General features: G+C 41.5%; 2 protein-coding genes across 6 annotated transcripts; both read right to left on the bottom strand.

The window, feature by feature from the left end:
* Positions 1 to 1,027: 1,027 nt before the first annotated feature.
* On the bottom strand, positions 1,028 to 5,733 carry LOC119652445 (serine protease 55-like). 2 transcript variants are annotated; one of them, XM_038056589.1, is made up of 7 exons: positions 5,637 to 5,733; positions 5,309 to 5,544; positions 5,120 to 5,242; positions 4,811 to 4,939; positions 4,640 to 4,750; positions 4,449 to 4,580; positions 1,028 to 1,276 (listed from the first exon to the last, which is right to left on the bottom strand). In XM_038056589.1, exons 2-7 carry the CDS (start codon positions 5,417 to 5,419, stop codon positions 1,109 to 1,111), a joined length of 774 nt encoding a protein of 257 aa, XP_037912517.1. In that variant the 5' UTR covers positions 5,420 to 5,544; positions 5,637 to 5,733; the 3' UTR covers positions 1,028 to 1,108. The 2 variants fall into 2 exon arrangements, with proteins under 2 accessions (XP_037912517.1, XP_037912515.1); XM_038056587.1 differs by lacking the exon at positions 5,637 to 5,733 and having other exon boundaries at positions 5,309 to 5,593.
* Positions 5,734 to 13,201: 7,468 nt separating this feature from the next.
* On the bottom strand, positions 13,202 to 21,654 carry LOC119652302 (trypsin-like). Of its 4 annotated transcripts, none has more exons than XM_038056304.1 (7): positions 21,244 to 21,652; positions 21,058 to 21,177; positions 20,860 to 20,988; positions 15,224 to 15,334; positions 13,738 to 13,875; positions 13,443 to 13,627; positions 13,202 to 13,384 (listed from the first exon to the last, which is right to left on the bottom strand). In XM_038056304.1, exons 1-7 carry the CDS (start codon positions 21,358 to 21,360, stop codon positions 13,294 to 13,296), a joined length of 891 nt encoding a protein of 296 aa, XP_037912232.1. In that variant the 5' UTR covers positions 21,361 to 21,652; the 3' UTR covers positions 13,202 to 13,293. The 4 variants fall into 4 exon arrangements, 3 of the variants coding, with proteins under 3 accessions (XP_037912232.1, XP_037912233.1, XP_037912234.1); XM_038056305.1 differs by having other exon boundaries at positions 13,738 to 13,860; positions 21,244 to 21,648; XR_005249529.1 differs by having other exon boundaries at positions 13,243 to 13,384; positions 13,443 to 13,572; positions 21,244 to 21,654.
* Between the last annotated feature and the right edge of the window lie 541 nt (positions 21,655 to 22,195).

Raw genomic sequence — 22,195 nt, 5'->3', positions numbered from 1 at the left:
AGGACTATCTCAGATAATGCTGCGTTCACTATCACGGGAATAATGCAGATAAAAATCCTAGCGGATGAGATGACGAACATATATAACGTCAGGTCCATCTCCCCTTTGTCGCGGACGCAGAAAGCCGAAATAAAGGGAGATGTAAATAGATGGCAAGGGGGCTGAGAATGCTCTGGAAAGGGTCGGTGACCACAAGGAGTGGTTGGAGTCACAGCACGGTGAGATAAATTACAATCTCACCAAGTTTCTCGAGTCATACAGAAGAGTGAGAAAAGTGTTCATATACTAAGGGCAACTTTCCAAAAAAAATTCTTTCAAACGCCTCTTCGCAAAATGACACTTTTCACATTTGCGAAAATTCTAGCTAAAAAAGTAATGAACCGATTATTATGAAATTTGCAAGTATAGTTCTTTATAAAATTACCACGAATATGAACCAACATTTGGGGCAATGTCATATTTTTAAAGATGATGATTTTGTGTAAAGGTTTTTTCCAACAGCTACAAATTTTTTTTTATTTTTACATTGAGGTTAATATTCTTAGAAAACAAACTAGTAATGTAAAATTAAAAGGTTTGGTTTCAGAAAAAAATTAGAGACGCTACAAGTCCCGCAGTTGGAGAATTCTCGTTACGACCTTTAACAGGATAATGTTGTTAACTCCCTTATTTTTGGCTTAAATTTTTCAAAGAATTCTCAAAAGTTGTTCGAACTATGACTAATTTAATGCCCAAATTTAATCGAATTTCAATTAAAATTTCCCACTAATAAAATTCCTAAAACATGCGTGAAAATCAGTCTTCTTATGTGGTTTTCCTCTAAGAGGTAGTTATTGGAGCAAGACCCATATTCCTGGGTACTTTATGGTCTCTCTAGGCCAAGTTTAGATGCATCATAGAAAAACGTTTTCGCCAATAAAAGGCAGTAGTGTCACAAATCAAATAAATTTTTTGCAAGCATTTCCAAACTATTCAAACTTAATTCAAATTATTTGTACATATAATATTAATTTATTAATATCGTATATACACCAGCAAAAATTCGTCCTCATTGCTTTTCAATTTCTAAACTTTCTCATTTAGTATGATAATATTTGCAGAGATAATTTCATGGTCCTTGCGGTGGGATCGGGTTCACGTGCGCTATCCATTCTATCCATCTTCTATTACTGTAGGCATTGACAATAGTTTCCGGTGTGTGATCACAAGCTCGATGGCATGCCCAAATCAATCCTGTGAATTTACCCTCGCACATAAATGGACCACCATCATCGCCCTGTTAAATAAAGGATGGAAAATTTTAGTAGAAATTGAGACTAACTTGAATCAGAATGTAACATATAAGCTTCGTCTCTGTTTTGTAGAAAAGCTCGAAGAAATCGTTCGAGATGGCCAGATATTGCCCTAAATGATTAATTCATCACTTAAAAACGATACTTCATCTAAGCTGTGAGCATTTTAAAGCAGCAATCAATTACTAAATTAATCTAGGACACCACCATCTGCTCGACATACCAAAGGTACTCCCGGAAACTATCCTATCAGAGTTGGTGTTCAAAACTAGGCAAATCACGAAATTCGATGTTATTATTCGAAATGATTCTCTAAACATTATAGTAGAATTACAAAGGCACTCCCAATTCTAATGACTCCAGGGCCAAAAAAACCCCTACTTTTCAAGAAGTACTTTCTTAACATCCTTTATTGTACTATATACGGGCGAACAACAATTTGGGGGTAAGTCATCATAATCAACGGCGCAACGACCGGTATCCAGTCCAGGCTTGCCTTAATAAGGAACTCCAGACATCCCGGTTTTGCGCCGAGATCCACCAATTCGATATCCCTAAAAGCTGTATGGCGCCCGGCCGAAGCCATCGTTCCATTTCAGGCAGGGTCTGTCTCGGCTTCTTTTTCTACCATAGCTATAATCCTTATAGACATTCCGGGTTGGATTATCCTTATCCATACAGATTAAGGGACCCGCCAACCGTAACCTATTGAACCAGATTTTGTCCACAACCTGACGGTCATGCTATCGCTCATAGATTTCGTCGTTATGTAGGCCATCCTCATGTAGGAGGCCAAAAATTCTTCGGAGGAGTTTTCTCTCGAACGCGGCCAAGAGTTCGCAATTTTTCTTGCTAAGAACCTAAGTTTCCGAGGAATACATGAGGACTGGCAAGATCATAGTCTTGTACAGTAAAGGCTTTGACCCTATGGCGAGACGTTTCGAGAGGAACAGTATTTGTAAGCTGACAACAACCGTGCGCGGGTTTCATCATCATAGCTGTTATCGGTTGTGATTTTCGACCCTAGATAGGAGAAATTATCAACGGTCTCAAAGTTGTAGTATCCTATCTTTATTCTTCCCGTTTGACCAGTGCGGTTTGATGTTGCTGGCTGGTTGGTTGCCTTGTCTTGCTTTCATTCATGTGTAGCCCAAGCTCACGCGCCGCCTATTTGATCTGGATGAAGGCAGTTTGTACGTCTCGGGTCATCCTTCCCATGATGTCGGTATCGTCAGCATAGGCCAGTAGTTGGGTGAACTTAAAGAGGATCGTACCTCTTGCATTTACCTCAGCATCACGGATCACTTTCTCTAGAGCCAGGTTAAAGAGGACGCATGATAGGGCATCCTCTTTTCCTAGAACGTTGTTGATGTCGAATGGTCTAGAGAGTGATTCTGCTGCTTTTAACTGCCTCGCACATTGGTCAGGGTCAGCTTAGTCAGCCCTATACATTTCGCCGGGATATCTAATTCTCTCATGGCCGTGTACAATTTTACGCTAGCTGTGTTATTATAGGCGGCTTTAAAGCCGATGAAAAGATGGCGCAACTGATGTCCATATTGCAACAGTTTTTCCATCGCTTGCCGCAGAGAGAAAATCTGACTTGTTGCTGATTTGCCTGGAGTGAAGCCTCTTTGGTATGGGCCAATCATGATCGGGGCGTATGAGGCTATCGGGCCTTGCAAGATAGCGGAGAATATTTTATAACTGTCATTTAGCAACGAGATACTTCTGTAATTGCTTCACTGTGTGATATCATCAGTTTATGAACCACTTGGTGTAATTTAGCGCCTCCATATTCAACCAATTTGGCAGTAATTCCATCCGCTCCTAGCGACTTATGATTTTTAAGCCATGCATGAACTGTTTCTTCTATACTTGGTAATGGCAGTATTTGTCCATTGTCTTCAGCTGGCGGAACCTTCAACTCACCGATGTTCTAATTATTCAGCAGTTTATCGAAGTGCTCAACCCATCGCTCCAATATGCCCATTCTGTCGGAAATCAGATTTCCCTCTTTGTCTGATTCATTCTGTATTCAGAAGCAACGTGGCTGACGAAAGCAAATTTCTGGCTATCCAAGTAGATGACGGATCCCCGGAGACAATCAAAAACCACATGTGTCATATAAATTACAGATTCCCACACAATGGAGGGAAATCTCATTTGCCCTATCCCATCCGCTAAAGTACTGCAAAAGGAAGACGGTACCACTTCTCCTCGACTACGATGCCAACTCACATACCAAAATCTTGGGAAGCACCGAAAGCAATCGAAAAGGGAAGCACCTTTTTGATTTCATCCATAGCAATACGTTAGCAGGACATACGACAACACACCAACATTCGTGACCAATTTCAAGCAGGAGCTGCTAGACGTATCTCTAGCAGATGCTCTTAAGATTCGATGTTGAGAGCAACTGTGAAATAAAGAGGATTGTAGGGGATCCCAGGAGAACAGATAGGAATTTCTATATAAGGTGCCTGAGCAATAAAATTGTCCATCTAGAGATGGTTCGTGGTATTAGGAGCGAACTGAAACTTGCGCCAATAGTAAAAGATCCCAACTGTGTCGTCATTTACGCATATCGCACCAACTGCCCGGTTAAGACTGTCGCCTCATCAAGAAAAGTACCTCAGTTTTATGAGAACACAGCTCCGAAAACTTTTCAATCTGGTGGAATAACCGAGGTCTAGCGATGGTACCAAACCAGATTGGCAGCGTATAGCAAAACGATTAGAGAAGCAAGACGAAATTGCTACAGAAAATTTTTGTGAAACGATTAGGCAAGTCGCAGAAGCATCCAGGCTATACTAAGTTGAAGCCTAGAATAGGGCAATATCATATATTTGGCCGAAAAAGAAATATGGTACATTTACAGAGAAAAAGAAAGACTAATACTCCAATAAAAGACAGAAGGAATAAAAAGAAAAATTGAAGGATAACAACGGATATAATCTAGAAGCTAAAGCACTGCGAATTTTCAACCACTGTTTCAACCGGAGTGGATGGTATATCTCCCTCATCCAAATCTAGCTCAAGAGAACCAACATTTTAACGAGTCATGTTACTCCGCTTAACGAGCAGGACAATGAAAGGATGTATTTAGTGTTCTTGTACAATCAACGATTAATACTGTAAAAAAAATCAACTTACCCAACAACTAGCATATTTTTTTTCCTTATCGACTCCACACAAGATATCTTTAATTTTATAAGGGCAGCTCACGGCATTTAAGGAAGTAAGAAAACCGTAGTTGAGTTTTACCTGCTTTACATGAGGATGTGTCTAGGAGTGAATTTTTGTATAACAGAAAATTCGTGATCGAACAAATAAGTTTTTATTACAGCATTTTTACTTCCCCAACCAGCTATCAAACAGAAAACCCTGGAAACGGGTAGGACCCAATGGATAGGAACGTTTTTAATATCGTGAGTAGGAGGAAATGGATGTTTCAACTAGAAAGAAATTTTCGACCCCTTAGCGTGCGGTATAAAATGTCAGATTAGAAATTTTACCCGAATCATTGCTAAATCCCATTGCGGAGTTGTAAATCTTGACGCGAAATTCATATGATATCGAACAGCAGCAACTTCTTCCTTATATCTTGGTACCCCGTTTGTGGTTTGCGTCCCACCAACTACCAACTAAAAAGTATAAGTTAATTATCCTCAACAGCTTGAGCACATTAAATAATAAAAAGTAGTTTTTCGGTGAAGCCCATCGAAAGGTCCTATTAAAATTTATGCATCTAATTGCTCACTGGCGGTAAAGCCTTTCCATTGAACGCGAAAGAAAAAATGTACTTTCTAAATATGCATATATACCAAGTCATCAGGATTCAATTCATTTGAGTATCTATATACACAATGGGCCACAGTCAGGACAGCATGTCTGGCATATAACACTCCAGCGCAAAGAAAAGTAGAGGGTTTCCTACGGATTTGCATCTGCGAATAAAAATATACGCACAATCTTAATAAGCTATAAAACTGCTAGGATCTGCAATTACATACCAGATACGGGAAGTGTTTTATTTGTGTGTTCACGCCATTTATTATCCCAGCGGTTGGGTAATTGGACAAACATTCCAAAAGTAAAAGAAGAACGCCCCAATTAACAAACATAACGAGAAACAAATTCGTCCAAAACTGCAGAAATTAAATTGAACACTGACAGCCACAATAAACGAAAAATTATCGAACGCAATGCAGTTCCTTTGACATTTTTATTTTTAGCCCCACGTTGTAATCTGGGTGGACACCAATAGGAGAATTATCTGGGCTGAAGTCGAAAGTAACTGAAATTGATCTCAAAATAATACACTTGGTAGCATTCTCTGACCTTAAATTCTGTATGTCTTCTCAAACAAAATGATAGGAAAATAAAACATTTATAGTATTTAAGGAAATAGCCTGAAGAAAATTTACAAACTGAAATTGACTAGGCTGACTGAACATCAATCAACTGATTGATAACATACATCTAATCAGATCGACCACATCATGATCAACAATAGGTTTTGGGATTGCCTCATGAATATGCGAAGCAAGAAAGACGCTGTCATCAGCCTCGTGCGAAATCATCTCTTGATGATTGCTTGCCTGCCTTCACTCGCCAACCACATCGGCATTTTTTCGTAGAGGGTGGAGAGCTTCCACGCTCAGCATCGTGCACTTTCGGGAACCAACTTTCATTCGCCTGTGGAAAAGCTATCTTGCTGATCTGACGGTATTTTGAATAATTCATTGAAGAATTTTGATGTGCACTAAGCCTCCATCAAAAGTGCTACCTTTCGCGGTGCAGTTAAAGCTGGGCCCCATTAGATTTGGCTAACTGCGGGATTTCAAGGCAGATTGGCAAGGATGGAGTAGTGAAGGCCCCAAGTGGAGAGGGACGTGAGGGGATTGAGCGGTTGTACCCCGGAAAATCTCTAGACGTGAAGCATAGCTTGTGTAGTGATTATTTTGGGGCAGTGATCGTGTTTGGATATATCTGCTTCACCTACTCTAAACCGATTTGGAAGGGCTTTCTGCAGCGTAAATATGTCTACGCAAGAGGGCCATTCCACAGGAACTAATTTTATCGTGACCTAAAATGCTAACATTCATGGAATTTAACCAAGTAGCTTTGGATTTCCAAAAGTAGGCATGCGTTCAAGATGAATGAAGGTGAATACTCACAAGCCCAGGTAATCCAATGACAAAACATTGACAGCGTTGACCAGTTTGTGTACTTGAAAATTACATTCAACAACTGCCCCAGCCGCCGGGATTTTATCATCAAGTCAGCACGATAAAGCCTGAAAAACCTCGATGCTCATCCTGCCGAGACAAGAAGGGAAATCTGATTTCCGTTCGTATGTGCATATTGGAGCGATGGGTTAATTATTTTGACAAATTGCTCAATAAGCTGAATATTGGCCAGACAATTAATGACACCAACAAACATGAAACAATCAGTCCGTGTAATTCATCGGCTTAAGAATCGAATGTCTCCAGGTGTCGATAAAATCACAGGCGAACTGGTAAAATAAAGAGGCAGCCAAATACATCAAGTGATTCATTAACTTATGATCCACTTGTGACACAGTAAGTCAATGCCTGATGACAGGCAACGAGGAATCACTCCATGTCATGAGAGAATTTAATATCCCGACGGAATTCATAAAACTGACTAGGCTGACCCTGACCAATGGGCGGCGCCATATCAAAGTCACAGGGTTACACTCTCGAGACCATTTATCCTCAACAACAATCTATGGCAAGGGATGCCCTATCATGCATTCCTTTGAACCTTGTTAAAAGTCATTCGTGATGTACAAGACAACGATCTCGGCGGTCCTGATATAATCCTCGCAGACTTGGGTCCTTAACAAGAAAAGTTGTGAACTCTTAAGCGCGTTAGAGACAGGAATCCTTGAAAAATGTCACCCCCTTTAAGAGAATGGACGATTCTTTATCTTATATGACGACGCAATCTATGAGCGATGCCAGGACCGTCTGGTTGTGGATAAAATCTGGTTACATTGGTTGTGGTGGACGAGTCAGTTAATCCATATGGGTGAGGATGATTAGACACGGAAAGTTCATGAGGGCAATATCGCTAGTAGTAGAGGAGAACGCGTCAAATCCTTACCTCAAATGGAGTGACGGCGTAGGCCAGGATGTCAAACAGCTTAAATTTATTGAATTGGCGGACCTCAGTGCGAACCCGGGATATCGGGAGCTCCTCATTAAGGCAATCCTAGACCGGATGTCGGTTGTTGTGCCATTAATGATGATGAAAAAGAAAAATCGTCTAATTATTTACATCATAGGTGTTTCTTCTTTTCAGTTGTTATCTGCGACCGACAGTGATATAATAATATTGTCAAGGAAAGTTGTACTGTGCCCTGAAGGAGCTATTCTAGGAAGATGCTCCCAATAATGCGTTAGCCTACTTTGCATAAGTGCCGAAAATGTGTTCAGGTTCTAGAAGTCTCCCCCATAGAAGCTGTAGACAATGGCCGCAGGTATCCCTCGCTTCCTCAGATGATACTACAATGACCAGTGAGTATTCCAACTATGCTGCTAAGCCTGTTCTCGATCAGGTTTAAACAATTCTGGGCGAGCTTGGGTTCGCATTCCCGCATGAGCTGCCAGGACTGCTTCATTACTGGTAGGTTCGGCCAGCACAACTTCCTCAACCATTCCTGTTCCATTTTAAGTGTCGTAGCCATGATCCGATTTTCGATACCATAAAAGGGTTTTGGCCCGCATAGCGACGTTACTTCTCCTCTGCTGCCCAGTTTATCTGCTGCATCATTGCTTTCTAATCAAATATGGCCTTGTGGCGCGGCACGATTCGCAGCATTCGGAATTTATTTCGAATGTTGCGAATGCGAACAAATAGATGGCGCGGAACTATCCACTTTGTAGAGCTCGCCACGGGAGTGGAGGACTAGCGAGGAAAGTGTGCCATGAGTTAAGGGCAGAAAGAAACACATGAAGCAAGATGATTCTCTTCTGCCTCTAACGTGTAAATAGTCATTTGTTCTTACTGATTCTTTAAAATTAATAAATTATAATAATTTCATCTATCGAGTATTGATTGTAAAAACCTAGTCTATGTTCCGGTGTACCTAAAAATTGTGGTTTGCAAAGAAATGGACTATTTTAGTTAAAGCCTCCTGGCTCGTATAATAAGATCTACGTCCTTTGGACTCGTGCCCAGAGTTCCTAGATCTTATTGTGGAAGCCAAGCGTATTCTAATCAAATATTGCCTCCTGGCTCGCACAATAAGATCTAGGTACTCTGCACTCCTGTCGTATTCGATATATTAAGGCATTTCCGCACCAGTTTAGATTTCACCTGGTTGAACGCAGTACAGTCTGCCCGCCGTCGGTTAAAATTCCAACCTTCCACTCCCTATAGTTCCTTTGGAAAATAAGGGAGGGACAATAAAATAAGGGGGATAATTTGCAATAGCATAGAAAGAATGTCAATAGTCCTACGATTTGGGCAGCTCTCTGTCTTGTTGAAACCTCCGGACATCCTGGGATGCCGTCTGGCATATCTTCGTTGACGAAGTCTTTTTATTTTGTGAAGCTCCTCACAATTGTGCTGAGTTTGGCTTTAATTGCCCAGATCATCGGGCCTGTGTATTCAGCGTGGTACTTTCAGAGTGCATTCCAATTTTTTCTATTATCGACCTGTAGCTTTTCGGCATATATATTCCCATGCCATTGCAACTTCTGTGTGCTGTTGCAACTATTTATCTACCCAGAATATTCCATTGAAACGGAGCAGACATAAATTTATGAAAGTTTGGAATTTCCAGGTGCAAGGAGAAGTTTTTACCTATCCACTGCTTCCATGTAAAAGGACAGCGGTATCCCAAAGGGCTAAAGTGCTTTGGACTTCAAATCTCCGAGACACTCGGGAGTAGCACGGGGCATTTTGCACCATAATACCTCTTTCTGGCAAGGCGCGCTATATACACTCCTTCTCCAGGGTGTCAAAAAGTTTCTCAAAATCAAAATGGGCAACTCTGTTGAGATGGTATGGCCAGCAAGGAACACCCTTGCCAAAAAGTTGTCGAGGCCAGCGGCTATATTTCATTCGTATCCGCATGTTACAGTAGTTGCTATATCATCGACGTGAGCTGGAACATCACAGGAGGTTATACGATTCAGAATTGCAGTGTTGCGCTCCTTCCATCTCTTTAGCTGTTCATGATCAATCATCATTATGAGAAGCACAACGCTGACATCCTTCACAGAACCAATGCACTTGCAAGTCCTTTTGTGATGCGGTATATGGCGACGAACGCAATACTGGAATTCTTGGATATTTCACTCCCCTTTCCATAAATTTTCATGATAACGGAGCTCCAATAAGCGGAGCTCTAAGCCCCTTACATTCACCGAACCGTCACTACATTTCCGCAGTCAAACAGGTTTTGTAATGTTTCTTTTGGGGTGTGGCCGACAACTCCACCTGAGCTAGAAATAAGGCATTTCTGATGGCGGCCTAATGCTCGGCAATATTCTTGGATGGATTATTCACGTTTTGTGTTGTTTTGTCAGCAAAAAAAATCGCATTGCTGGACCGCTGCTGCGATGTTAAAATTATAGAAGCCTACAAACATTTCAGCGCTAGAAAGACGATTAATGCTACGGTTTCGTCCAGGGCAGAGGCGACCCATTAGACGAAGAAAGTGACAACAGGTGGAACACGATATCGGTGCGAACTTTATCTAAGTTTAAATCGCCAATAGTTTGAGCCCATGCCAAGCCAAAAGTAGATTTTTGTTTTGGATATGAGGATCCTAAAGTCCGGTCATCAAGTGGATGTGAATCCCTCATATCCCAAAAAAAAAATTCAGCACTGTTGGCGCGGTCACAATGACTATCCCCTCCACTATATACCCAAGCAAACCGATATCAGAGCCCAGTTGGCTTCTTCTATGGATAGCTACCCACAGGCCAAGAGAGGATTCATCACGGTAATTTTGCGACACCTTTATGAACGTGCAGCTGTTTATAGAAATCATTCTTCTCTTACACATCGAAAATAACGCTGCAGAGTTCCGCCAACAGCATTTCTATACCGTATTAACGTTTGTTATCACTACACATACCAGAGTACAAAATTACAATGCCGAAAGATGAGGGGGGGGGGAGTACTCCCCAAAGTCCTACAACCTCACTTCGCTTAGGGTCAAAATATCCTGCCTATATCGCCGGAATTCTTCCTCAAGTTGGGGAAAGCAAGCATTCTAGGAAACCGCAGAAGCCGATCAAGAATGGTTTTCAATAGGCAAAGTTCCTAGCCTAAGATGAAGCCCTTAGCGGAGTGCTGTTGAGGTTTCGGTCGGAGGCTAGTTTCGAAATTAGCAGGTTATTAACCCACAAATAAGGTTTTCAAATCAATTTGTTGGAGTAACTTAATTTTTTTTACAAATTTTTACATTTGATTCTTTTTGATAAAACATAATTGCTAATCGTGCCTTACACATTACTTGGTAAAAGAAGGAAAGGCGTCAAAAGGCCTGCCGGGTTTTTCTTATCCTACTTCTGAAGGGATAACAAAAATGTCGCACCGTCGTCGTGTCGAACATGTAGAGCCAGAGGATCCATTCCCTCCATTACTGCAGCAGAAATAATACCAACCCGGACCCGCAGACTTTTATCTATTAAACGAGTTAGATGCCCGTTTTACTCGCTCCATCATACTTTGCATGCCAGAGTCTGTGACTCCACATTATAAACGTAGGCAACGCAGCTACTTTCCTTCACTTAGACTGCCTCAAGAGAGTTAGTCTCTTTACGAAAGCATCTCCATGATGAGCGTTTAGCCCACCTTTTGTTCTTCTTTAGCACTTTCTTTCTATAAAACTGCTGTACCGATTCCAGCCAGCGACTGAGTCAGATTTGAGAGCTCAGTTGAGGAGCATTCGTATTATTCCCCTCGGGTCCCACCACGTTGTTTTACCCCTCTTCGGCATATTGATTGGGCAGCCCTCTTCATAAGCTTTTCTCATGCCAATTATGATCATCCGGGTTGTTTTTTTTTTCAATTCCAGCCATGGATTTGATACGCCTCCTGTGAATACTAATTCGGGCGGATAGTTGTATTTTATACGTCGCCCAATTTATCTTTCGCGGACTCCTTAAGAGAGTGGTTGCAGGTTGATATACACTTATTATGAAATCAATGCGGCTATGATCCGAGAACCTGATATCGCTTGATACTCCGTGAGAAGAATCGCAATTTCAGGAAGGTTGAAGAAAGTGCAAAAATTGAGGAGCTGCAGTGCTGTTCCCATCAGAAACTCTTGTAGTATCGATCATCTCGCATTGATGTCGTTAGGATTAACATCCTACTTTTAACCCCATGTGTTTACTTTAGGCATATTGGATAGCTGTGATGAATATTCCACCGGAATTTCCACAGAGAGCATCCAAAGAATCTGTCTTTTAAATTTGTATGGTCAGTTTGGCCGTTGTGGTTTGAGATCACAGAGGTCGTTAATCACGACAAGCTATAGGTTTTATGAAACCACCATGAAATCTAGGACTTCCTTTGGCATACAGCAGGTCAGCATGTCCAAAGTTTAAGCGCCTGGCCTTCCCGTCAACAAATCAGAATGGTTCTTGTATGTGGTGTGTGAGTATTTCACAACTATTGATCTGGCGACTGATAAGTGCGGCAAAACAACAATGCTGCAAACTATTTTAAAAAATATGGCACATCATCTACGCTTTAGATAATTATGCACCCGGCGGCACGTCCCCCTCAATGGTGTTAGGAGACGACACTTGTAACGTGACTGTCCTAAGCGCGTAGTACCCTCTTTACATTCGCTTCAGAAACGCCGATAGCAAGGAAAGGGGCCGGCCTATCGGCTTTGTTTCCTGCTTTGCTTGCCAGTAGCATCGAGGTGGAGGTATTGTGGTTATTTTGGGCAGCAAGTTTTCCCAAAACCTCGCTACTATTAGGCTGCTCTTCTGAAAGCCAGAGAAAGCACTTTTTAAACGATGGCAGCCTCGAGACCCTCTTCAGGGATAGTCACGCACCCTCGCACTTATCGTTCAGGGAAAAGTAATACTGTCTGAGCCATTGGTTCATGCTTTCGTCGAGAATGTTTAGCTGTAATATTTTACGGAATACACCTACCGACTCAAAATGATGCTTAATACCATACAGCTAGCAAGTGTTTCCTCATGGAAGGAGTTTTCTCTTAGCTTCGATAGCCTTGTGTGAAAATGAAGACTAAACCCTTTGCTAGCCGAGCCCTTTTCGCAGCCTTTTGGGCCGAAGAGCTGGGATCGTCAGAATTCCGCCGTTGCTTTGGTTTGCTTTTTCCCTCAGGTCCTCAACAAATACCGCCAACTTGAGGCCGGGGTCAGGAGTGATAACAGATGAGGACTCCTTTGACTCGCCTGTTAAGGACTAAGCCTAATTGGATTGATTCCCACTTGAATAAGGGAAAAATCTCTCTTTGGAGTTCATCATATTTGGCTGTAATAGCCCTTGTTTTACCGAAGAAAGTAAGTCTATCTGGGCAGAGTTTTTTTTTTTGCCAAGACAAGACTAGTAGAAACTGAGGGTCACCTGGTACCCAGAGTTTATTGCTCACGGCCACATCTTCACTCCTCTGACTTTTCGAACCCAGAGTTCATTGTTAACGGCCACGTCTGTGTGACATGTTTAGAGGCACATTTTGTCCCATCTATTAAAAACAATTAAAGCGCAGTTCATTTCAGTATTTATCGAAAAATCTAAAAAACAGATCCAGGCCAGATGAAGATGAACTTACAGAACAAGGTAGCTAATCACGTGACTATGTGTGGTCCAAAACTGACGTAGAATACCTTTATTCATGAAAACTCCTTGGCCCTGACAATGAATAAACACTTCAGTCACAAAGAAACCTGAAACCAATTTATTGATTTAGTTTTCAAGGACATAAACATTAATTACGCAACAAATTTTGAAAATCAACCAACACATGTTAAATAAGACAAATGCGAAGAATTTTAATTAAAGAAGTATTTGCTAGAACACCAAATAAAATCCAGATGCGAGTGTGACTTTTCTTCGAGCTGAAAAGAGTTAACATTTATGAATAGAAATCTTTGATAAATATTGAGTCATTATTACCCCGAAACTTGAACTATAACCAATGGTTCACCACTTCTTCGAACAACTGCTGTTTGTAAGAAGTTTCGAAAAGCGTATACTGCGGTGTATTTCAAACTATTATGAAGCGGATCACATGACGTCTTGCCACCTGTATTCAACCCATGAAGAGAGCCTTTACAAAACAATGGACCCACACTGCTTTGCTGCAACAAACAACAACATGCTTTCAGACAACTGTCAGGAAAGCCATTTTTCTCTAACTACAGTAAAAGAATAAAAAAAAGATTGTTTAAAAAGTACAATTAGTACTTACACTACACCGCCCATTCACCTGATAATTTCCAGCACAAATCATTTTAGATCGGATGAATAGTTCAGGCGGTCTTGAACAGCTTTCGAAACGAATCACAGGAACCTTAGCATAGCGCAATGAACCCTTCATAAAGATACACTATAGGACATTGCAAGAGTTCAAAATTACTATAAACTTAAGGGGGCCATCCCGTGTAAAGGCCGTTTTTTCGCTTTTTCGGAATTTTTTCGTGAAGAACTGGATAAAGATACAAATACTAATTTTTCACCATATATATATTAATGTCTTGAGCCTGTGTAACATTTTTTCCAGCCCGATATCATAATTAATTATTGAAGTACGGAACAACTTGCACACCCATCTAACAAAAGGTACTTTTCGGGTGCCACGATAAAGGGCGCTGTGCTAATCTTAAAGAAAAAACTAAACAGCATTTTAAAGTGTGGAACGTAAATTTTTTGTGCTCTGTCTTAAGGGTGGGGGCAGTTTCCCGGTAAATTTCTAAAACATGGTAATGCCATTATTAACTTTATTTGTGCAGATATCGTAATGGGATGTACTTTGAGGCCTAGATTTAATATTGCTGCGTCACTGTGGTTTTTTTCAGAATGTTGGTTTGGGTAGGTAGACCCGTTTCACTTTTTGGGACACACATTTTGTGTCCTATCTCCCTTATGTTTCACCCAATATCCGAAAAAAGATCAGTTTCGAATTAAGCCCCTCCATTTGATACCTCACACGACCATGTTCTGTGAAAAAAAATATTCACCCTTCTTTCGCATGTATGGGGAGCCCTCCTTAATGTTTAACATAAAATGGCGCCACTAGCGACATGTAAAGGGACAGACAGACCACATGTTCTTAACAAATTTTGTATCAATTGGTTCAGCCGTTTCTGAGTAAATCGGGTCTAACAGACTGGCGGACAGGCGTACACGCGGAGAGGCGGACAGGCGGACAGGCGGACAGACGGACAGACGGACAAACGGACAGACGGACAGAGAGATATTGAACCGATTTGAATAAGGTTTTTTGTTTACACAAAGCCTTAAAAACGCCAATTCAATCGCCTTTTATATGAGTTTGCGAACTGTAGAAGTATCTTCTCAATAGGTGGTGAACATTTTAGAGAATTTCATTAGATAGGTTTTGGTGTATGGTGGCACTCGATTTTCAATATGCAGTTTCGAGAAAAACATATTGAAAAATTAGAATGTGATTATTAACAATAAACCTTCGGTTTCTTTAGAAACACATGTAAGGTTTTGGCTTCAATTTTCTCTATTCTAGCCAGGTCATTCGAATGTCGTTCGGACCTGATATAGGACACTTCACCTGTTTAATACTGTAATTGCCAAATGACTCTGAATATCGAAAAATCACGACACCTAAATACACTGCTATACTGTATGTAAACACAACTGATGCCAGAAAAATCTATTCCTCGGATCCAACAGAAAAGATGACCCCCTTAATTCTTGCTTACCGTCCTTCTTGAACCCCATACAGCCACCACACAATGCGTTCCTAATTCTGGGAGCGCATCTGAGATAGCCTTTAAATTTATATATTCTGTTAGAGGAAACGGTGCAATTACCTAGAAAAAAACCATTTTATGTGTTATATTAAAAAAAGGAATGACGTTTTTCCAGTTTCTATCATCAAGAGAAAGCACAATTTCAAGGAAAGTCTGAAGTGTATTCACCGTCAACAAAGTCAAATTCGTCAGGGTCATACTGCACACGGCCATGCGGGAGAATCCAATATCCCAACAAAACTAATAAGACTGACTAGGATAGTCCTGCTGCTCCTCTGTGCTCCTCTGTTCCTCCTTTTTGTGGTGGGCGAGCCTATAGTAGTTTACAAGTACACTAAGGGTGTCGAAAAACACATGTAGATGGAAGCAATGGAAGTGGTACAGAGACTTCAAATTCATTCTTTTAGAAACCAACTCGTGGTCATGGCACTTATTTTCGAGGCCACACCAGATTTATGTTCCCCCACGGAGAAATCAGTGGAAGACAGACTTTCCACTTCAGAAAAGATAGTGCAGCGACTCCCTTGATGAGAGGGACTGAAAACCTAACTGCGGCCGACCTGTCGGTGAAACTATTGCCTAACTCTTCCCAGGAACGGAAGAGGAAAGCGCAGCATACAGGCTTGTCTATCAGAACCTTCTCCACCGCCTCTACCTGGAAAAGCGGAAGAAAAGCAAGCTGGCAGTTTAATTCCGATATGCGGAAACAGATTCATGCAGCCCGGCATTGCGAAAAAAGTATCGCGATAATAAAGACATGGCCGTTACTACACCACCAAGTGTGGCGATATCTGAAGAAATCGGCCGCAAAAAAACAGAACTTTCAGCGAAAAGTGGGGACAAACCCCGATGAGATCCACACTGAACGCAACAGACTTTTCAGTGAATAGCAGTTTTCATATTAGACTACACTTATGTCTACAAACAGGAAGTTAAGTGAAATTGACCTGCAGCATGCCAAAGCCTCCTCCTATCTGCTCACTGCAAGTCCGGCAAAGTTGCAAGACTGTCCTAATATATTTCTGGTTGTTCGTTTTAACAAAATCTGTGATATTGGATCAGTCAAAGGAAATAGGATCTCGTTCGATGAGAGATCACCGTGTCCGTAGGCCTGCGTCCTGATAACAAAATTGTTAGAGGCAACCATGCTGATACAGTTCTGTTCCCAAGACCTAGTTGCGATCAACTTACAGTACCTGTTAATGGCAACAGGAGAAACGTCATAGTTGCCTCTGCTTACTTACCTTATGTCCCTTTGTATCCACCACAAGAACTAAGGGATCTCTTAGAGTATGCGGAATCAAGTGGCCTTAAACTCTTAATAGGTTCTGATGCGAACGCTCAGCATATTTGTTGGGCCAGTAGCCAATGCAATCCTAGAGGAAAGAAGCTGGTGTAATGGCCGTAAATGGAGGGTACGCCCCTACGTCCGTGGGGCCAAGAAGAAGTGAAGTAATTGACCTAACAATCTGAACTACCAAGTTGTTAGAATTGATTAGAGACTGGCGAGTGCTAGATGAAATCGCACTCTCAGATCACTGTTATTTAGAATTTAGTCTGACTATTGCAGGTGACCAGTTCGTAATACAAAGATGGCAACAAAATGGAGCGATTGTAAATCAATTGGGAACTCTGAATGGCACATTATTAGAGTGCTTGGTAAAAGCGACATCACGTAATGCCTTAAGATACAGCAAATTTAGGTGAATCGCGCAATGATGGCCCTCATGTTAATACTAGTAAGATCTCTATCAAACTTTCCAATATCGTTTCGAACTATGGCGTATGCCACTCCTAATGATTCAAGGGTTCAAGAGTTTGCAGTAGATTTACAAAATATAGTAATATGCTACTACTAGACTAATATATTCTGTCGAACTATTTGCGGACTTAAATATATTATAGCGGCATCGTCATTACCATTTTCATATTATTCAGCTGGCTAGTTTCTAGGAGTGATTTAAGTGGCCAAATTCAACCCCTTCTCCCTACAACGACTTCGCAGAACCTCTGTAACCAATGTTAAAAGAAGAGCTGGCTTGAGAAAGTAGCACTCGAGACATTTAATTTAATACCACGAATGAGGCTGTTGTTGAGCTTCATTATTACCGAACTCAATGCAGTCCAAATGATAAGTTTAGACAGCAGAAACATGATAGCTGATGAAATGATTAGCCCTCAAACAGTTTCCCGCAAGGTTATCTATCGCTGCCCCTGCAGTTATTGCAGATCTGCTGTTTTCACTCGTATGGATATTGGAAATCCAAGACTTTTCCCAGGAAGAGGAAAAAAGGGATGTTCGTTAAAATTCTAAAAAGGACTCACGTTTTGAGTGTGACAATTGGAGGGGTATCTGCGTGCTCCCTGCCATAGCAAAGATAATACTAAAATAATCCTGGAACGCATCAAAGAACATTTTGAGCTTGATCGACAGAGAGTAGGTTGGTTTCCGATCATAACCCTCCTGCATTGACCATATCAACACCCTATCGATAATTTTAGAACAGTGCGTAGAATTTAAATATTCGCTGCACCTGCTCTTCACTGATTTCAAAAAAGCTTTTGCCAGCGTGAACAGGGAGAGAATCTTGAGTACACTACGCAGGAGGGACATTCTGGAGAAACTAATATCTATTTTCAGAGAGACATAGGATGGCGCAAAATGTCACGTGTCGCAGCGAGCTAAAATCTTGAAGGATTTTGGGTTCCAAAGCGGAGTTTGCAAGGGTTGCATCCTATCACCGTTAATATTTCTTCTAGTTATCGGTGACGTTCGCATGGTGTCTTGTTGGGAGAACGAGGGGGAATTCAATGGACGATAATATTCCCTAAAATACCGCGAATTCGCTGATGACATCTGTTTGCTCTCTCATCAGGCCATAGACCTTGGCCAAATGGCTCTAAATTTGGGAAGAAAGACAAATAAAGAAGTAGATAGTTGGACTGAAGATAAACACCACCAGACCAAGGTTCTCAATCTCGCACTCTCCCCATCTGCATTAATGATCAGAGCATCGAAAGCATCGACCAATTTCTATATCTAGGAAGGACATGGAAAGTGAACTTTACTGTTGCTCAAAAGCTCAATTACTTATCTGCGTCATACCAGCGGAGTACGCTATCCTAACACTATTTCAAACGAACGACTTGGTCGGCGCACAGGCTTAGCACTCGTACGCGAGGTGATAGGAAGACCGAAGTGGCGGTGGATAGGTCACACATTGAGCGACAATTGTATTGCGGGCCATTCCATGCAGTGGACAGTGCAGTGCAGTGCAGCCGACGAGTGAATCGCCTCATGGGCCCTTGACGTCGAAAAGTAGAGGAGGGGTGTGAGCGTCTCGAGAAGTCGTGAGGAGAGCTGACGCGCATTTCAGGTAACCGCGAGCGATGACGCGTAGGTCTGGTTAACGCACTACACCGCACCAAGGGATGAAGGCAGCTATATATATAGAAGCGAAATAAGAGCCCGAGGCGACGAGATCAATACACAAGTAGCTCGGCTTTCGCACTGTAGATTGGCAGGTACTGCTCATTACAGAGCTAGCTAAATATAGACCTTATGAGTTGCACTTATGAGTATTCAAAAATATCTTACGGTAGGAGGACGGACTTTTCCCTTAAGGTAATTACAAATGCGAGTTGAAAGCCGACCGTATTGTAGTCAAGATCGTTAACGCGAGATCATTCTGGGAATAGTAAATTTCCCGGTGGATTTCTTAATATTAAAATGAATAGCTTAAATAATTTCCACCACTCTTGGCGGATCAACGAACTACCACAATTTGTGAATGTATGTAACAAAGAAACTAAAACTAAACTAAATTTTCAATGCAATGAATTATATGAATTATCTTTCCGTGGAATCGTTTTGGTACCTCCTTTTGCCATGCTATCAATAGAAGTCCCAAAGCGTCTTAGGATTCAGCTAATCAGCTATTGATGAACGAAAACAATTAAAGACTATATATGTCGCGGCGAATGAAATCCAAGGAAGTTGAACGTAGTGTGGCTTCAGACAAAAGGGAATTTCTTATTGTGTTTGTCAGGGAAGCTGAAGCTCTCGCAGAGGGGAGCGATTTCAGAGCTGTATACCGCATCATGAAAGAACCTCTATGTTGTCATAAACCAACTTATCCAACTTATCATCCATAAGGACGAGCAGGTAAAGAGGTGGTACTTGGCCGTATCCTTCCCTTGAAAATGTAAGGAACAGACGATCCAAAAGATTCCAAAAAAGTTGACGATCTAAAAGATTCCAAAGAAGGGCACCCATCTTAAGTGCGACAATTGGACAGTATCTGTGTGCTCTATGCGCCCACCAGGATAATTGTTAGAATAATCTTGGAAAGCATCCAGAAACATCTCAAAAACTTAATCGACAGAGCAGCCTGGTTTCCGCTCCTGTATTGACCACTTCAACACCTTTGAGGTCACTTGGCAACAGTGCGCGGATTTCAGGTGTCAGTAAAATCTCAGAAGAATTTCAAGCCGAAAGGAGAATCCGCCAGAGTTGTTGCTGGTCCCCGATATTACTTAGCTTTGTTGCCGATGGCATTGTTCGTGTTGCATTTTCCAGAGGACGTGGAAGAGTTTTATGGGCCATGATATCTTTGCTGAAACACCTTGACTATGCTAATGACACCTGTTGGTTCTCTCATCAATTCATGGAGCTTGGTCGAGTGCTTCTGGATGATTTGAAAAAGGCAAGTATGGTAGAATTCGGTTCTACCACAACCAACAAAGGCACTCTTCCTGTTTGCATCAATGGGCAGAGCATCGAAACCGTTGATCAATTAATACATCTAGAATGCGTTATTCTGCCTACGATGTCTCCAAACGGGATGTCAGTCGACGAAATGACAGCGCTAGCTCGCTTCGGTGCCTTGCCTAAAATCTAAAAATGCAGTTATGTCAATACTGAAATCAAGTTGAATCTGTTCTCTGCTAATGTGCTTCCCGTGTTGCTAAATGGGTGTTGCACATGGAAACCACCATTGTTACTCAAAGATTCGAAGCCTTGATCAACACTTGTGATATCGGTACGCTGGCCCTATACTCCTACTTGGATTGACTTTTCAATAAATAACTTCGTCGGCATTCAAGTCAGTTCAGTCGGAAGGCGGAAGTGGCAATGGAAAGGTCAAACACTGAAGTGGGGCGACATTTCCATAGCTAACCAACGAATGGGTCGCTCTTGGGGCTTTTGGCGCAGAAAAGTAGAGGAGAAATGAAAGGTTTTCGTGAAATTCTAGAAGGAGTCGAAACTCATTTCAGCGGACCGTGTGTAATGACGTGCAATCTCGCTCGCACCAACAGTGTGCTTGACAACTTAGTTGCACCTTTGAGGCTATTAATACGCAAAATCAAAGCAAACATTTGTGGAGATTTGGAGTTTACAATAAACGGCAAACGTGCGAAGCCCGCTGAAGATATAACTCTGACTTCTTAGATATATACAGAAACTAATACTGGGAGTATTTTGTCTTTTTTTCAAACGAGATTATTGATTTTGGCACTCGCTTCCAAATTTGTATCTGTATTAAGTGAAAATACGTAGGGCAACTATGACGCTTACACCTTACCTTTATTACGGCGATATCATATTCGAACGTGTGGCAATTATATTTTGGGTGAAGCAAAACCCAGCTTATGTTTCGTTCTTCCCTGGATCGACCACCTCCTTTCCAGTTGTTATCGCCAGCCACGACTGTCTTCACGTGCGGAAATTATTTCGTCTATTAACAGAAAAGGAATCATTTTGAAATTGCAAATCCTATTACCGCAAACTCTTTCAAAATTGGCTCTCCGACCATGACGCAGTGTCCAGGAAGTGTAATATGCACACTGCTAATGAGAACACCAGTGCATAATGGACCGACACCTGCAAATATCACGATCACCTAAAACGATGTAAAACCCGTGATATAAGCAAGCAAAAATTGGGAATGTCTAGAAGAAGCACTTACAAGACTAGGGAAATCTCCAAGTTGCGCTTTTTTCAAAGGTTTCTGGCATGTTGTCACAGTTATTAAGAATAGCATTGGAAGCAAAACGAAAACCGGAATTTTTAAATTAAGTTTCATTAATGAATTAAAATTTGACACATTGCAAAGATAAAATCTTTAGCAAATTTTAAGAACGTCATATCAGTATTTTATCGTTCCCTGATCACATTTCGTGTGACAGGTTAATAAATCTCTAAACAGATTCCCAAAATATTCTACGTTTAAATATTTACACACAGACAATTTATACACATTTGCGTCGAACAGGATGCAATGTTTCCTTTTTTCTTGTAATGGAAAGTGGAATTTCTACACATTTAGGAATGAAAGCTCGGCGATGTGTGATGTTCAGAAAGTGCGGTTTCCGGGCATTTGCTGTACCCTTGAGCGAACATTTCACTGGAATTCTGCTGTGATGCAGTCTTGGTTTTAGGGCTGTCAGAAGACTTTTGCCGCAAACACTACTCTGCCAGTAAACTGACGTATATATTGTATATGTACACACCCCCGTTTATAATATGATCATAGCTTTTCTAAAGGGCAGGCCAGTTCCATAGTTGAGTTTTCCAAAAGCACCGAACCTGATCCCTTTTCCAATATTGACTCCTCGGTTACGTTTTCAATCCCATAGGGCCTTTGTCTATAAGTGATTGCGCCAAGGAAAAATCTGAAATTCAAATGATTGTCAGGCATCAGAAAAACCTGATTTCCAAAAAGACCTACAGCCGGTCATCAAATGGTTCGACTTCTTCAATGGCATCACGGAAACCCTCTGAGAGGGTAATGCCAACACCGTATTGAGTGTGTGGGCATGATTTATAGGAATTTTTACCACGTTCACGTCGGGTTTGCTGTAAAACGCAGATATCAATGCGTCTTTTCCGAAGGCCCAATATTTAACGTGCAGAATAGC

Source organism: Hermetia illucens, chromosome 3, assembly GCF_905115235.1.
Source record: "Hermetia illucens chromosome 3, iHerIll2.2.curated.20191125, whole genome shotgun sequence".
In the NCBI taxonomy this organism is placed as follows: domain Eukaryota; kingdom Metazoa; phylum Arthropoda; class Insecta; order Diptera; family Stratiomyidae; genus Hermetia; species Hermetia illucens.
Note: the sequence above shows the minus strand (reverse complement) of the source record. Positions and strands in the feature narration are given on the sequence as shown.

Bases quoted from the DNA above. Each gene is read 5' to 3' on its own strand.
- LOC119652445 (XM_038056589.1), bottom strand. From the start codon at position 5,419: ATGTTTGTTAATTGGGGCGTTCTTCTTTTACTTTTGGAATGTTTGTCC. The intron at 4,940-5,119 runs GTATATATGCAT...TATACTTTTTAG, and splicing joins AATTGAATCCTGATGACTTG to TTGGTAGTTGGTGGGACGCA. The intron at 4,581-4,639 runs GTAATAAAAACT...ATTCACTCCTAG, and splicing joins GTTGGGGAAGTAAAAATGCT to ACACATCCTCATGTAAAGCA.
- LOC119652302 (XM_038056304.1), bottom strand. From the start codon at position 21,360: ATGAAACTTAATTTAAAAATTCCGGTTTTCGTTTTGCTTCCAATGCTA. The intron at 15,335-20,859 runs GTAAGGTGTAAG...GTTTTTTTCTAG, and splicing joins ATGATATCGCCGTAATAAAG to GTAATTGCACCGTTTCCTCT. The intron at 13,385-13,442 runs GTAATAATGACT...AACTCTTTTCAG, and splicing joins GTTATAGTTCAAGTTTCGGG to CTCGAAGAAAAGTCACACTC.